The 17,856-nt window shown below is 40.3% G+C and overlaps 1 protein-coding gene across 1 annotated transcript; it reads left to right on the top strand.

Moving 5' to 3' along the window:
* Window positions 1-14,054: 14,054 nt before the first annotated feature.
* Window positions 14,055-16,008, top strand: LOC147472933 (uncharacterized). The gene is made up of 4 exons (XM_086588037.1): window positions 14,055-14,187; window positions 14,245-14,680; window positions 14,823-15,239; window positions 15,510-16,008. Exons 1-4 carry the CDS (start codon window positions 14,055-14,057, stop codon window positions 16,006-16,008), a joined length of 1,485 nt encoding a protein of 494 aa, XP_086444163.1.
* Window positions 16,009-17,856: the final 1,848 nt, after the last annotated feature.

The following is a 17,856-nucleotide window of genomic DNA, read 5'->3' as shown; positions in this document are numbered from 1 at the left end:
TTAAGAAGATGCTGCCACGTGTTACATATCTATTTACTAAAATATGCATACACAGATGCCCCCCTTTTTTCTTCATGGGTTGTAACTCAAACCCTTAAGGAAAAAGAATAAAATTGTTGATGTACATCACGTACGGAACTGCGTAAAAAATTAGTGAGCAATGTGTCTCGACTTTCTCTTTGAATTTTATGTACAAAATTTCTCAATATTTCAGGTTCAAGGAACTGGATTTTGTTAAATCTGGAGTTTCGGACATGCCACAACCATAACCCGAACCTTGAATACTTGCACATAGGGCTGGCAATGGGTCGGGTAAGAACCGATACCCGATCCGGTCCAAACTAATAAAAGCGAGTCTGGGACAGGCAGTTAGCATATTGGATCGGTTCTGGGTCTTGAAAATCAGAACCGGACTCTTATTGGATTGGTTCTGGATTAAGTATGTACCGAACCGTTATGGGCCTAATCCAATTAAAATTTTTAGTCTTATTCTTTCTAATTTTCCTCCACCATATATTTCTATTACCTTATACAACATTGCAATATTTAAAGTTCCAAAATAAGATATGCAAAATACATATGTAATATTACGATATTTTTTTACATAATAAAAAGATGGTTTCTATTACAAATTTGGATTTCAAATCATTTATTATGCCTTTTTTATTTGTATATCTTGTTTTTGTGTTTAGCAAAAAAAAATTTTTAATATTTATATAACGAAAATTAGGATCCAATTATTAAAAACTCGGTTCACCGGGTTGAAATTGAGCTTATTGGTTCGGAACGGATTGGATCCGGAATCAAAAAAAAGTTTTCGGTTCGGTTCTGGTTCTCTAACTCAAATATCCGTTCGGGTTGGATCCGATTCTGGGTCTGTATTATTGAAAAACGGATCGGTTTTGGATTTGCCTATATAGTATATCCGGACCGATCCAACCTATTGCCAGCCCTACTTGCACATGTAAGGAACTTTACCAAATCCGGACATACCAACCCATTATCACTCATCCGGAACTATTCGTTGGATCTCCGAAGTCCAATCTATATCCCTAAATATTCTGTATCATGGTGCTAAAATTTCGACAGTATGTGTAACTGAAATTTCGACGGCTTTTGTAATGACCCAGAACACGTCAATCCCAAATCACCCATTTGGATTTCGGAGCTAAGCTCTTCCACTTATTGTCTACAGTAAAGAAAGGTTCCTTTTCTTATGACAATTCCTCAAAAGTCAAAAGTAAACTTTACTTTTTGCAAATCGTTAATGCTTGACTCCCATCCAAATCTGATCCGGACGTGCCATAGTCATGAACCGGAGCTGAACTTTGTCACATGACCCGGAGCTGAACCTTGTCAAGTGTAACTCGGACCTAAATGCTAGCACATGGCCGTAAGGAACTGAACTTGGACTTGAACTTCATAAAATCTGGACATGCCAATTTCGCCAAGCCTTATGAGGGCAGATCCGGACTTGGACAGACCAACACATGCCAAGTCCATTATTCATCCGATTTTGAACTTGAGCACCCACTTCCTCAAACGCTTTGCCTGCTGCTGCCAGTAAAAATCTCTTGGTGTTTGCTATTGGAGCTTTGGATATCTTTTTAAGTTTGAATCATTATTTTTGTCAAAAAAAGTATTGAACTCTAATTTGTTTTGCTCCAACAGTTCACCTGCTCTAAAGATTCTTTTGCTTCTTCCTAAAACCACCATTAATAGGTTAAGAAAATCGAAGTTTTGGTAGCCAATTGCCACGTTAAGAACTTAAACAATCAGTTCCAGTGTTGGTCAGTAGTATTCAGTATCGGCTTTGCTAGTGAACCAGGATGTCCATATTGATCAAGTTAGTACTACTGCTATCACTGCGTATTCCTGAATCCAATGTCTCACCAATCAATGTCGGGCTCTTCAATCCACAAATTAAAGTAGTTCCGAATCCAGTACTGGGCAATGCTATTGTCGAGGCAGTTTCGGATATGTGAAGTTACAATGCAATTCGGATAGGCCGGGTATTATAGTTGACAATGTAGTTTCGGATTCTTCCGTCCACAAAACAGTTTCGGGTTTGTTACTCGAGAGAACAGTATTGAACTTGGACTTTCTGTGTTCTTTATTAGCTAGGAAGTGGAGTTCCGAACTTAGACAAGTTCCGAACGTGGAGTTCCAAGCAAGCTAGGAAGTGGTGTTCTGAACTTGGATAAGTTCCGAACGTGGAGTTCCAGACTAGCTAGGAAATGGAGTTCCGAACGTAGAGTTCCTAACTAGCTAGGAAGTGGAGTTCCGAACTTGGACAAGTTCCGAACATGGAGTTCCTTACTAGCTAGGAAGTGGAGTTCCGAACTTGGACAAGTTCCGAATGTGGAGTTCCTGACTAGCTAGGAAGTGAAATTCCGAACTTGGACAAGTTCCGAACGTGGAGTTCTAGACTAGCTAGGAAGTAGAGTTTCAAACGTGGAGTTCCTAACTAGCTAGGAAGTGGAGTTTCGAACTTGGACAAGTTCTGAACGTGAAGTTCCAGACTAGCTAGGAAGTGGTGTTCTTTTCTCCTTATTTGCATAAATATGTATACACAGATGCCCCACTTTTCTCTCAGATGACGGTTGCACATTCGACCGATGAGGGAAAATGATAAAAGTGTCGAAATTATATTTTATACAAATTCGTATTCCGAATCTTAGAAAAACAAGGTTTTGTAGGAAAATAGGGTTTGCCCCTGTGTCAATTCCTATAAATACCTTTAGTTTTGTTAAGAAATAAGACTTTGTAAGAACGTAGGGTGTGTCCCTGTATTATTTCCTGTAAAGTCCTTAAATGATATGGTACCTAATGCATAAACCGACACTTATATAAGCATAAGGCATTAGAACTGCTCTTAGGAGGATAAAATCGAAGCTAAGTTAAACTTTCTCCATCACACGGGGAACAACACATGAGATCTTTCACTCATCATCCCGAGAAAACTTTCTAAAGGTTCTGATACAACTTTGGCCAACATATGGATCTCTCACCCAACATCCAAAAAGTATCCCAGCAGAAAATTATAAAAGAAACAATGCTCTGAAAAGAGAAATATAACTTTTATTGAGAATTGATTGGCATAGATCATGCCCCCAGTATAGTGGAAGCAGATCCAAATTTGTGAAAATTTTGTCTCTTAGAAGCTAAGAGTAGTGTGACATTACTTGGAAACAGTACATGTTAGTATCGAGATTCACCGTTGGAGGATCTTTCATGAACATCTTGTTCCTGGTTAACTTTAAAGATGTCCTCATAAGGATAAGTTAAAGTGGTAAAGTCCCTATCCTGTGGGGGTAGTTGCTCACTTCCTAATGTGTCACCAATCTTCTGCCTCTTGGACTTATCTTGATGTGAATTCCTGTCGACTAACTTGTGCTCCGACTGTGGTTCCTCGGACTTCCTATCATCATAATGACTAGCAGAGCTCCTACCAACAGGAGCGGAGGTGACACTGGTTATCACTATTTTATGAGAAGATTTCCTATCCAATTGGTCTTCTTCCAGTTCCGCATACTTATTGATACGAGCCTGCAACTCTGTCATATTCGTAGGCTTCTTTTTCTTCAAGGACATGTATAGACCAAAAGTATAATCTAATCCCTTTCTAAAGGCCACAATGGCGAGGGTCTCATCGACTTTGTCAACATGCAATTGAACCTCGTTAAATCTTTAAGTAAAATCCCTAAATACGCTCGTCCTTTCAGATCTTCATGTCAAATAGTGCATCAGCGGTTTTAATGTGGGGTCGGTTACAATTGAATTTTGCAATGAAATTGATGGATAGCACCTTAAACTCGTGAATGCTGCCCCTGGGCAGCTTCGTGTACCAAATGAGTGCTGAGTCTGTCAAACTTGAAGCAAAATACTGGCACAAATAATGATCTTTCTTAGAAAGACCCACCATTGCTTGATGATAGCCGAGCACATGAGAGACCGGATCTCCTTTGCCATTAAATTTAGAGAACTTCGGTGGTTTATAATCATGGGGGATGTATCCACTCATAACATGTCGTGAAAAAGGAGTTCCAATGTCTCCCTCGACGGCCGTGAACAACCGACTCATCCATCTTGGTTGGTTTGAACCTCTTGTAGTTCCTCCAAATATTTGCCGAAATGCGTGCAAGAGTAGTCGGTTCATGAATTGGAGTTCTCTCATTGTTGTACCTCGGACCTGGACTCTCGTAGTTCTCATCTCGATGATAACGTGGTTCTGGTTCCCAAGATCGAGTGGAGGAGTTTGCAAAACTGGATTGGGGAACTAAGGGATTCTGAGGCAATGAAGGTTCCCCTGGAACTGAAATTCTTCTTCGTACCGAGGGTGACCTTGATAGTTGTGGATTCCGAGCAAACACATTCCGACGTCCATCCCTCGTACCTCGAGAACTTGAATACCAAGAGAAGTCAGTTCCGTGTGAACTTGAGTGTCGGGTTGTGTCACACCCCGAATTTCGACAGAATTTGGAAAAACATTATTTGTCCCCGACTCTTCGATCTCCGAAGTGTGATGCACTCTCAACTTCCAAAAACCCATAAACAGTTTTAAATATGCGGATAATTAAAACCAATAAAAATTTTAACTTAAATAACAGTTATCTTCATTACAAAAATTTACAAATAAGATTAGGTTACAAATCTCTTTTCAATAACTCTTTAATTAAAATTACAAATGAAAATACGTAAAACATCGTCAAGACTGAAAATCTATATCACCTCAAGGGAAAACAAAACACAACCTGAGATGCAATGCTAACTTGAAAACCACAAGCAAAGAACCAATCTTCTTCATCACTAAACTCATCAAGACTTATCAACTATGTTCATTTAATGAACACACCCGATAAGCAAACATGCAAATCGGGTCAGCATTATAAACAATGCTGGTGTGAGTGGCCCTAAAATACAACATATAATATACATATATATATACAAAATCCATACGGCAGTTAGTTCCTCCACCGAGGCGCCTTAACTTTCAATGACTAAAACAACATCCTTAAGTACAATAATTTAGGCGGGTAGTTCCTCCATCGAGGTACTTTAACTTCCCACTAACCACACAACAAACTATATCGCGATCATAAATAAGGCATGTAGTTCCTCCATCGAGGTTTTAGGTTTTAACTAAACAAATAACCAACTAAACATATTACCATAATTAGATTATTTCGGGCTTTCTTTGCGTGTCCCTAAAATTCACGTCTATCTATGTCTTACCTAGTTTCCTGGCTACCACAATCGCTACCCAACCCCGAACATGTACATCCACATGCCTCCCCTTACATAATGAACCACTCCGTGCAGAACCACCTCGGCGGGATGATGCCGCGACAGTGTAAATCCTCACACGGAAGCAATTATGTGGCATCGCCACTATTCGGCATAAAAATATTGGCGATCATCGTTCTATTTTGCGAACGGAATAATCAAGCCACTATTATTCGCCCGGGAGGGCCATTTAGCTTTATCGAACGCCGGAAGGGCCGCCCGAAGGCCATTCAGATTAATTGAAACGCCCGGAAGGGGCGCCTCAAGGCCAGATTAATGAAGCTAAACGCCGAAGGCGGCCAATCACATGAGTTGTGGTAGTCGGGTTCTAGGATTTTCGTTACGTAATTTATTGGTGTCATACATTAATGACTCATAAACATTCCACTATATCACGCGGCAGGTCACTTGCCTTATTGCACTAAGCCACAATATCTAGAAACATCACAATTATATCTCATAACCAAATTTCATTCTTTTCACGTACAATATATTATTTGCACTACACCACACTCCTCGGTGGTAAATATTCACAAATACTCTATTAGCATCTCACATATAAAATAATGGAGTGTATATACATTTCTCCAAGATATTGCATTAATATATATATATCCCAACATATGATATCATGTCATAATGCTTCAATGTATCACATACATTTTTATAGCGTATTAGGAATATAATGTCTCCTAACATCTCAATATCGTCACGTGTCAAAAATACACAACATCAAGGTCAAATCTTTCTTAGATAATGACCACCAAATTATACAAGCTTCCAAGCATTTTATTACTATATATGTCCATATAATATACACATAAAAGTGAAAGCACAAATAAGCGTCCACGTCCACAATCAAAGCCCAATATATATAGGCTTTACACACTACTCACGTCAAATCTAAATTAGATAATGACCAACCAAGTTATACAATCTCAACAATATTTTATTACTATATTTAATTATCCATATAATCAAATATGTGAAAAAACTGGAAAAGTCAACATTCCCAGTCAACGGTCAACAGTCAAAGTCAACGGTCAACGGTCAAAGTCAACATGTCATGGTCAAAGTCAAACTGTCCTGGTCAAAGTCAACATGTCATAGTCAAAGTCAAACTGTCCTAGTCAAAGTCAACATGTTATGGTCAAAGTCAAACTGTCCTAGTCAAAGTCAAACTGGCGTTTCCGTGTTTGATAGGTTCAGGGTCATAGCCATGATTCATGGCTAAGGTCAAAGGTGCATGGTTCACTCGCTCGTGACTAAGGTAATGGTTAGACCCAACCGCCAAGCCCAAACCTTAACCCGAAGTCTAAAGCATGTAAAGACACCGTAAAGATCTATTTTAAGTCCAATAGATCGCCCCAAGCAATATTAAACCGCCCAAAACACAAATGAGTTCGCCCAAAACAAACAAAGAAAACCGTCCCCAAAACTTAACTTAAACTGGTCCACAACTTAATATGAAACCGGGTCCAAACAAAGGATTAATCCGCCCAATAACTAACTAGTGTTTAGGCCCAAAAACTGAAACTGAACTGGCCCACAACAACTAATTAGTTTGGCCCAAATCCGGAATAGAACTCGGCCCACAACTAACACTAGACTGAAATTTCAGTCCAACCACCATTGAAATTTCGGCCAAACCAATAAAACATTTCGGCCCAACAACTTAAAAATGAAATGGCCCAACCACTTAAACTAGCTAAGGCTTTGGCCTAGGCCCAAGCCCCAGGCCCAATTCGGTCAACAGGGTCATCTTCTTCCCTAACTACCACCACCAGCAGCCACCAAAAATCCGGCCACCACAAGCTCTTCTCCATCTTCCACTTCATCATATCGGTTTTAATCACCAACAAAAACCCTATAACTTTGTCAAACACAAAATCCCCTAATCATTCAATCCCGATTTTTCATCCAAACTAGATCTATAATTTCGGCCACCATTAAAGCTTGCTTTCAAGCTTCCAGCCGACAGCCCCACTCAATCAACATCAACAATTCAAAAACACAATCAAAACAGTTGGAACTACAAGAAAATCGCCCCACCCCAGTATAGCAGTAATGGCAGTAATGCCATTAACGCACCTCAAGCTTTCTCCAAGCTCCAACAGCGCCACACACGACCATGCTAAACCCGACATTCATCATATATTAACAACCAATTAATATTAACATCACATTATATAAAAAAGTTTAATCAAATTCATGAGCGATTTACGCTCGCGGCGCCGCCACCATTGGCGTCGTCTATCGAAGCTTCGATGAGCTTCGACAACCGACATCAACCAACGAATCTCAACCCACGAATTCCCCAAATCCACAGTACAACTAAATAAAATATCTACTCCGCCCACAAGATCTCCGCCTCGGTTAGAGGAGGAGCGCCATCGACTTCTCTTGAGTTCAACAGTTTACCCCAAATCAACAAAGTTTGAACAGTTTATTACAAATCCGAAATTTAACAAGGTTTAATAAAACAAATGGCACGAAGTCCAACACAACAGTATAATGAACAGTATCAATACACAGAAAACCATACGTTCGGTGAAATAGCAAAATAGCTACTCACCTTAATGAATAGCTCGACGAATCCTCCTAGTCCGAGCCGTCGCGCTCCACCTCCAGAAATCCAACTTTCATCTTCGCCTCCATTTTTAATATATTTTATTCTTTATGAACCCTATTCTCTAGAAAAAATGTTTATATACTTGGGTCCGAAACCCAAGCCCAACACAGACTCGGGCCCAAAACCAGGCCCACGTATCCCGAGTCCAATCCGACGAATTTTGAAAATAAATAATTAAATTAATTAATAAATAAATAGAAAAATACGTATTTAAAAATACGGGCGTTACAGGTTGGATCCAATTCCGGATTATATAATCCGAATCTGGTTGGTCGCTATGATACCGAACGAAGTAAGGGATATAAGGCGTACAGACGTAACCTTCACCATGGTCGAGACTTGGTGGCCGGAATTGCCCCCTCGAGTTTCCATCAATAGGCAACACCTTTGGAGGTGAACGACCCTCCTTCATGCGGTAGTAGTCTTGGAAAAAATGCAAATGAGCCTCATTTCGGCCATCACAGCATTCATAACGACTTGGTTGGTTATGGCAGATTAGGGAGTATCGTTGTTGGATGGGCTCATCTTCTACACGCCCTTCCCCAAAACAACAAGCTCCACTACATTCAAATTGTCTTTGAGCAGTAACATGCGGGTTATTGATCTCATTATTCCCCTCATTACCTTGATTTGTGTTGCCTCTTGTAGTAACCATGATTTTGAATCAAAGTGAAGAAAAGAAGATTTTTTTAAGAACAAAAAACCCAAGAAAAATTGGTGGATAGGATAACCTAGAACCGAAAAAAATTTGACCAAGAAATCAAATCAATTATGTATGGGTCCCCACAGACGGCGCCAATTGTGTGATGATTTTTCCTAATCTAGAAACACAAGTATTTTGTTAATAATCAAAGAACAATGAGAAGTATTGGATCAAGAAGAAGAAGAGATTTAGAAGATGATGAGTTGAACCATGTTCTTTAATGGCTGCCTACGTATCCTGTGTATAGGAATCCAACTCAAAACATAGTTCAACTATTCTATTTATAAGAATAGGTGAGGTTTCCCAATTAGTGTTTAACTATGAGACCGTGTCTTGTTAAGTCTCATCCTGACTCTTCTAGAAGCCCCATGTTTCCCAAGTCAAAGTTCTCCCTTATTGACTTAAACAACAGAAAACACATGTTTAGGTTCGGAGTAGTAGCTTTAGAGCTCCGAGCCTGGTAGTTGAGTTCCGGATTTGGAGTTCATAGTTAAGAGTTGGTTATACGAACCTACTACTCCAACTAGTTCCAAAGCCTACAAACCTGCTCCGAACCTAGTAGTTGAGTTTCGATTTGGAGTTCATAGTTATGAGTTGGTTATACAAACCTACTACTCCAACTAGTTCAAAGCCTACGAACCTCCTCTTCTTGTTTCACTTCCGAACCTAGGAATTGAGTTCCGGATTTGAAGTTCATAGTTAGGAGTTGGTTATACGAACCTACTACTCCAACTAGTTCCAAAGCCTACGAACCTCCGGCCTCTTCTTGTTTCACTTCCGAACCTAGGAATTGAGTTCCGGATTTGGATTTCATAGTTAGGAGTTGGTTATACAAACCTACTACTCCAACTAGTTCCAAAGCCTACGAACCTGCTCCAAACCTAGTAGTTGAGTTCCGAATTTGAAGTTCATAGTTACGAGTTGGTTATACGAACCTACTACTCCAACTAGTTCCAAAGCCTACAAACCTCCTCTTCTTGTTTCACTTCCGAACCTAGGAAGTGAGAGGATCGATTTGGACTTGAAGTGTGTTATGGTACTTTCTACCCACACCAAGACCATATCCGAGCTTTAAGAAGATGCTGCCACGTGTTACATATCTATTTGCTAAAATATGCACACACACATGGCAAACTGGTCTGAATTACCAGAAGACATAACTAATCTCTTTCTAAACCGACTGTCGCCTTGTCTTGAAGATTTTGTTACTTTTAGTGTTGTTTGCAAGTTATGGAGATCTGTTGCAATTACTAAAAAGTAGCAGCAACGTGATACATCTTTCATCCGGTTTGCTCCTTAGCTAATGAACACAAATTTTGAAGATGATAGTGATGAAGGCATTCGTAGTTTCTTTAGTCCTTCTAGCAAAAAGCTTTTCAAGCTTCACTTGCCCCAGTTGAAAGGGACGAAATGTTGGGGATCTCCTTATGGTTGGCTTGTGACTTTAGGACTTGATCTCAATATAAATCGTTTAAATTCATTGTGGAGGTACAGTTTAGGCATGACCTTACAATCTCGGAGAATAAGGTTTATATAAGATGTTTGACTGAACTCAGGTCGGTGCTCTGAGTTGCCTACGTATCCAGTTCTCTGATGAACTGGAATCAAGTCAGACGTAGTTCATTCTGAGTGCTTGAGTTGGAGATGGAGAGAATGTGAGCCTCCCCCTCTAGAATGGAGAAGACGCCTCTTTTATAGGCATAGATCCTCCTTTTATGTTGTCTTGATGATTGATTTTACTCATTCCGTTACAAAGTAATGATCTGTCATTAATGATGATGTTAACTAACTTGCAGTGGTTATGTTTTCTAGGTCGTTTGGACGACCTGACCTTAGATCGTATGCACGACCTGTTTGTAGTCTGGACACGTGGTCTGCCACGAGTGGTTGAGAGTGGAGGGTACTGACATCCATTAACCGGGGCTCAGCTTTCTCTTCCACCACAACCTACGATGCCAGACCATTGTCACCAAGTACGGTACGGGTTTAAAACGGTGTATTTGAAAAAAACTTAGTTCGTGTTTTAAACGGAACGCCCGAAAAAAAAAAAGAAAAAAAAAAAACGTAAAAAACGTGGGGCATAAAAACGGGTTTAAACGCGTAACAGTAAAAGAAACGGTAAAAACCGATGATAAAGAGTATAATAGATAAAGAATTTGATTTTTTTATAAGAGTGGAAAAAAGAATTGACACATAAAATAAAAATAAAAATAAAAATAATACAAATGAAAGAAAATTCAAATACATGAAAGTATCAAATTATCATTACTCATCCAAATACTATAAGTTTTAGATTCAGTACCAAAACACGACTCTAAATAAGATACTATTAATTACCAACCATAATGGCATAATCAAGTTCTACAAATAAATTAATAACTTTAAAATTTATAATTAATTATTAATAGTCCAAAACAAAATAAAACTGTCTCAATAAGTCAATCTAACGCCCACTCTTCAAAAAGGTAAACTCCAAAATCCATTTTTCTTTTTCGTGTTTTCTTTTAGATTAAAAAAAAAAAAAAAAAAAAAAAAAAAAAAAAAAGAAAGAAAAAAAAAAGTTTTAAACGGGAGATTTTCAAAATCTCGGGTTTTAAACGTTTTTTAAGTTTAAAACGCGTTTAAAACGGGTTTTTTTGAAAAACCCGGGTTTTAAATTGGAACCAGACGCCTTGCCAATATCTCGGGTTTTAAAGGCGTTTTTTTCAAAAAAACGCCTAACTTTGTGACAATGTGCCAGACCAATACGGGAACTATTATGAGCCCGAAGAATTATGTAGGTGTTTTGTCGAGAAATTTGTTTTGTCGTCGAATCCATCTTTTTGGACAAGTCCATCTACCACTCAATCTAAACAACAATGTTGTCGTGTTATGGCTATTTACTGAGAGTACCGTAAAATTGCATATGCTACTCCTGGAGATAAAGCTTGGACTTCCTTGGAAGGTCCACCTAATGGTGTATACGAAGACGTTATATTCTTCAATGGCCATTTTTATGCTATTAATATACAGGGATATCTAAGGATTTGTGACATCAATGTGGTTCCTCTGAAAGCAACAGATTTTGCTTCTCCTCCAGATGATATCGATCGCTCAGGCAAGTTTTATTTGATGGAGATGTGTGTGGATATTCACTTGATTGTACGAGATTGCAAAACCAGTGACCCGCTAGGCCGCTACCCTGCTGGTGACTATTATGTTGACACAACATATTTTGAAGTCTATAAATTTGATTTTTCTACTAGGTTGTGGATTTGCTTGTATGATTTGGATGAGCATGCCTTAATCTTGATGATTTGGGAGGAAATCAAATTAATCTTGATGATTTGGGAGGAGAGCTCCACCGCTTATGGCAAACAAGGGGACATATCACTATGGAGCAAATCACCAAAGAGCATGTCAAGATTCTGTTTGAACAAGAGGAGGAGTTAAGACATGTTACCAACAATGGCCCTTGGCTCATCCACGGTCACATTCTGTCGATCATGAACTGGGTAAGTTGTCAACACATTGAGGATTATAACTTTGATCTGATCAACTACTGGGTACAAATATGGGGATTGCCTAGGGAGCGAATCAATAAAACAAATGTAAACATCATCGGTGCGGAACTGGGCAAGGTCTCTGAGGAGGACATATCATGCTCTATAGAGTTTAACCAACCAGTAGCAAGGGTTCGTGTCTTGCTGGATATCAAAGAAAGACTCACAAAAGACTTGACAATCATGCTTGAAACAGGAACCTCTGTTCATGTCAAGTTTAAATATGAGAAGCTAGACTTGTTCTGCTACTTCTGTGGGGTAATAGGGCATGACCATTATGCCTGCTGGATCAGAGCCCATCATAGATATGAGCTGATAAAATGTGGTGGTTCCAGCAAGGATGTGAAACCAAATTTCACTAGCATGATGAAGGCTTCCAAATTCTTTAATAGGATAGCTTGCGAGAGAAAGCAAGTGGTGAGTTTTTCTTGCCAACCAAGACAACCTCATTTCAATGAGATCCCAGGCCCTGCTTTGGGGAGGTACTCCGGCAAAGGTAGATCATCGGCGACACGTGGTCCTTTAGGAGAAGAAAAGTCCAGCTTGGCCTCACGACAAAACCAAAAAATAGCCGTTGAAGACTCTGTAAGAGGAGCGCATAACATGGGAACATCTGGCTCTACAACGGTCAAAAGCACAGAGGTTCACATGGAGGTAGAATCCAGTTCTCGCAACTCTGAAATGAATGGGCCACAGAGCAATATGCAACTTGGGCCTAGGCCATCCTTTGAAAGTAACAGTCTGGGGTCAGGTTCGGGATCGCGCGCTGGAAGTGAACTAATGACCCTGATCCAAGCCCAGGACTATCAGGTTGGACCCCCTGTTTTGGGTACTCAAGAGATGGATCTACCCACAGCCTCCAGCTCAACAAAGCCCAACTGGAAGGATCTAGAAGACCTAGAATCCAAAAAACAAAAATCTAAAAATCAAAACCAAGTACCTTATCTTCTCTATAGGGACTCGTTGGAAACCCAACCTGATCTAAACCTAGCTGAGATAGATGAGGGAACCCAAGGTCTGGGGAATGAATATGCTGACCACGCCATACTTTTCCAACACACAAGACTGGTCTGAAAAGATGGCAAAGCTTTCAAGCAGCTGGCGGTGCGAAATCCAAGATTTGCAAAGAAAAGTCACAGCAGATCTACCCACAGCTACACCTTATGTCCACAAGATCTTGGCTTCAATCACTCCAGCTCAGAAAAAAACAACAAAAGAAAGATCTCAACTTTGAGTCCCACCATGGCTGAAAAAGGAAAAAAACAGGAGGAGATGCTGGGTAGAGGAGTGAGGAACGCTATCAACAGGTCAAAGAAGGCTAAGATTGAGGTTGAGGAGATGAGACGACAAGGAAAGGGAAAGAAGCTTATACCAAGGAATGCCAATATCATAACTCTGTCAAGTGAGTCAACTGAGGAGCAGGGGAACCAGGAATCTGGGATGATACTTTATCAGCAAGAGGGGGAGCAATATGATTCGGAAGATAGTGTATCACAGCCCCTACCTTTGGCCACTGATGATTCAGATATGCGCAATACTTTGGGTAGGAGAACAACATGTCAAGGTCAAGGATCGAATCCAGCTCCAGAAGATAGTGAGGAAAGTATCTGGGAACATTATGCTAAATCAAAGTACTGGAATGGGGACATGCCCAGCTCGAGTGGTGCCACTAGCACGAACAAAAAGGATGCACACTATGCTAAAGCTTCAACAGGGTTCGCGGTGACTGTCCCAACACAGTCACCTTCATCTCAATGACGATCTACGCCTGGAATTGCCGGGGTATTGGTTCCACCACGGCGATTCAACATATAAAGGACCAGATGGGGGTGCTGGAAGTGGATATAGTGTGCTTGTCTGAAAAAAAAAGGTAGATAGGAGGCGTATAGAGATGATTAGCAAGAGGTTGAAATTGGGTAGATGCTTTTGTGTACCTGCTGAAGGTTTGAGTGGTGGTTTGGCTATCATGTGGAAGGATGGTGTGGACCTGGAAGTGCTTGGGGCTACTAAGAACCAGATAACAGGTAAAATTTCAAATTACTACAACAAGACTTCTTTTTTCTTTTCTTTTGTATATGGAGATCTTGTTCCTAGTCATAGAGAAAGAGTCTGGAATGAGCTCAGAGACATTGCTCCTTTGATACCTGGTCCTTGGTGCCTGTTTGGGGACTTTAATGCTATTTCTAGTCTGAATGACAAAGTGGGGCGTAGCAAACTAACCAAGTACATGCTGGACTTTAACAAATTTATCAATGACCTGGGGTTAGTGGATTTGGGGTTTAAGGGACCAAAATTCACTTGGAATAACAATAGAACCCCAGGAGCTCATGTACTTGAGAGGTTGGATCGCGGCTATGGCCACCCCCAATGGTTGACTTGCTTTCCTCAGGCTATAGTCAGGAATGTGGCTAATGCTTCTTCTGATCACTTGGCTATGCATATTTCACTCTTTAACCATGAGAACTGTGGCTTAAAACCCTTTAGATTCTTTAGTATGTGGTTGTCTGATATTTCGCGGTAAACCTTGTATTGACGAGGCTTGGAAGTCTGCTATGCATGAGATGCCTGACAAAAATGTGCTCAATAGATTAAATGCTACCAGAGACAATCTATCTTATTGGAATAAAAATGTCTTTGGTAACATTTTTCATAACATCAGGAAAACTCAAAAAAAGATGCTGGAATATGTTTTAACTAAGCCTTTCAATATAGAAAATCATTATAAAGCTAAGGCTCTCAAAGCTACTTTGCTTGAGTGGTATGCGAAGGAAGAATCCTATTGGAAGCAAAAATCCACCAACCATTGGATCAAAGAGGGAGGGAAAAATACTAGGTTTTTCCATCTCTCTACTATATACAGGAGGAGGAAGAATAGGATTGATAGCATAAAAGACAATGATGGGAACTGGCAAGTTGGAAGAGAAGATGTGGGCAAGGCTGTTAATGATTACTTTGGTAACATTTTCTCTTCTGACTGCCCTGATACCAATAATAAGATTTTGGATCTTTTTACTCCTGTTATTACTGATAGAGAGAATGAACTTCTCACTGCTATCCCAACTGCTGCTGACATTTGGTAAGTGGTTAGGAAGCTTGGGAAGCTCAAGGCTCCTGGGCCTGATGGGTTCCAAGGAGTTTTTACCAGGACCGCCTTGGGATATTATAGGGATTGTATCACAACCTTTGTGCAAGATTTCTTTGTTTCTGGTAAGTTGAATCCTAGTTTCAATGAAACCTACATAGCTCTGATTCCCAAAGTGTCTAACCCTGATCACATGTCCAAATTCAGACCTATTAGTCTATGCAATTTTAGCTATAATATTATCTCTAAGATTATGGCTAATAGGCTGAAGTGCCATATAAACAAGATTGTGTCCCCATTCCAAGGAGCCTTCATAAAGGGGAGGAATATAGGGGATAACATTGGGTTAGCATGTGAAGCTTTCCATAACATGAAGATTATGAAAACAAAGAAACATGGATGGATGGCTTTAAAAATGGATATGGCAAAAACCTATGATAGGGTGGAGTGGTCCTTCCTTGATGGCATCTTTAATAAACTTAGGTTTAGTGACACTTGGAGAAATTTGATCCTCCAATGCCTTACTACTGTATCTTTCAAAGTCATGCTTAATGGATCCCCTATTGAAAAAATTGACCCTGAAAGGGGTCTTAGGCAAGGGGATCTGTTATCTTCTTATTTGTTTATTTTGGTTTCTAAGGCCTTATCAAGGATGCTTACACAAGCTGAGGATAAGGGAGAGATCCAAGGGATAAAAATCAAGAGGAACTCTCCTCGCTATCACTCATCTCCCTCAGATGCAGATGATTTGATTATTTTCTAAAGCTACCCCTCGAAGATAGCAATCACCTTAAGGCTATCTTGCGTGAGTATTAATGATGCCTCCGGGTCACCGTGATTAACTATGACAAATCAAGCATTTTCTTTAGTAGAAATGTCAGATTTCGAGTTAAGTTTAAACAGAAAAGATTCTAGAGAATGAAGCTGTTTGATCCTAAGGATAAGTATCTTGGGGTTCCAATCATGTTATCCAGAAAGAAATCTGAGAATTTTGACTATCTTGTAGACAAGGTACATGGCAAGATCAAGGGTTGGAAAGCTAAGGTGTTATCCCAGGCTGGGAGAGCAACCCTAATACAAGCCGCGGGCCCAGCAACCCCTCAGATGCCATGGCTACCTACCTTTCTCCTGTCTCTACTTGTGACAAGATAGACAAAGCTTGCAGAGATTTTTTCCGAATGGGTCCTATAAATCTAATAGTGTCCACACCATTGGGTGGGGGCAATCAGGCAAACCTAAACAAGTGGGGGAGGTTTGGGTTTTCGCAAAGCTAGAGATATGAATATAGCCATGCTTGCCAAACTACCTTGGAAGGGCAACATCGACTTAGAGTCCTTGTGGACTAGAGTCTTCACCAAGCATTTATAGTAAAATTGGATTGGGGATGTGCTAAAACCTCCGGAACAACATCCTACTTACGGAAGGGGGTGCATAAGGTGTTTAATCTCATGAGTGGGGGTCTGATCTGGAGCATTGGAAATGGGTTAACCACTTCTCTTCTTCATGACCCCTGGCTTTGTAAAGAAGGTAGACCTAGCACCTTTAAAGAACTGGGAGTTGATCACCCAGAACTTGAGAGGGCACATGTGGTTGATATGTTCCTTCCCAGTGGCAATGGGTGGGATATAGGAAAACTGAACCAGCTTTTCCCACCTCTTATTAGCAAACAGATCCAAGAGGTGGTGGTGAGGCCTTTGGGGGTCAAAAAAGACAAGATGATATGGTCTGAAGATGGGAAAGGGGCTTTTACTGTGAAGACTGCCTATAAATTCTTTAACCAAAGAAGTTGGGAAGGGATCCCTCAAGTTTCAAATGTAAGACCATATCTAGAATATGGACATCAACTCTCCCACCACATACAACTGTTCCTTTGGAAAGTTTACAAAAGAGCCTTACCCATGGGGGATTTACTTATGGAAAGGAATATGAATGGGGAATTTACATGTCCTCTTTGTTGAGTACTATGGAAACAGATACACATCTCTTTTTGGATGTGGACCGGGTCGAAGTGCTTGGTTTGGGTCGAGAGCTTGACTTCATGTGCAAATTTGGATAGTGGGAATACTATCAAATCATGGCTGGACAAGTTTCTGATGTGGTGTTCTAGTGCAGAGGAATACATTAACCAAGCAGGAGTCTACAGCTGTGTCTTGCTTTACCATATTTGGGAAGCTAGAAATGAAGCAAAGTTTGAGCTTAAGATTCCTAACAGGGCAAGTCTTCTAAGGAGAAGCTCGGTTTGTCACAAAAAGTCCGCAAAGCATTCAGAGAAGATCTTCCTAACCCTCCCCTTAATCCACCTCCAATAAATGATCTAACGTTTTTGTTTCCTGTAATTCCTAGAGATAGCATTCTCATAAGATTTGATGCTGCTTTCCACAGGGATACAGGATGTGCTAGTGCGGGGTGTCTGGCTTAGAATGATGTCGGTGATTTGGTTGGAGCTGCTGTTAGGAGTTTTAAAGCTAAGGGCCCTGAAGAAGCTGAGATGGTGGCAAGTGAAGTAGCTGCTCTGCTGGCTTGTTTTTTAGGCAGTTATAACTATGTGTTTCAAGGGGACTGTAAAGAGGTCATACAGTCCTTTAATGGGGATGGATGTAGATGGAGTTTG

Source organism: Coptis chinensis, unplaced genomic scaffold (genome assembly GCF_015680905.1).
Source record: "Coptis chinensis isolate HL-2020 unplaced genomic scaffold, ASM1568090v1 utg6277_pilon_pilon, whole genome shotgun sequence".
Classification (NCBI taxonomy): Eukaryota; Viridiplantae; Streptophyta; class Magnoliopsida; order Ranunculales; family Ranunculaceae; genus Coptis; species Coptis chinensis.
This window is presented reverse-complemented; position numbering and strand designations above follow the sequence as displayed.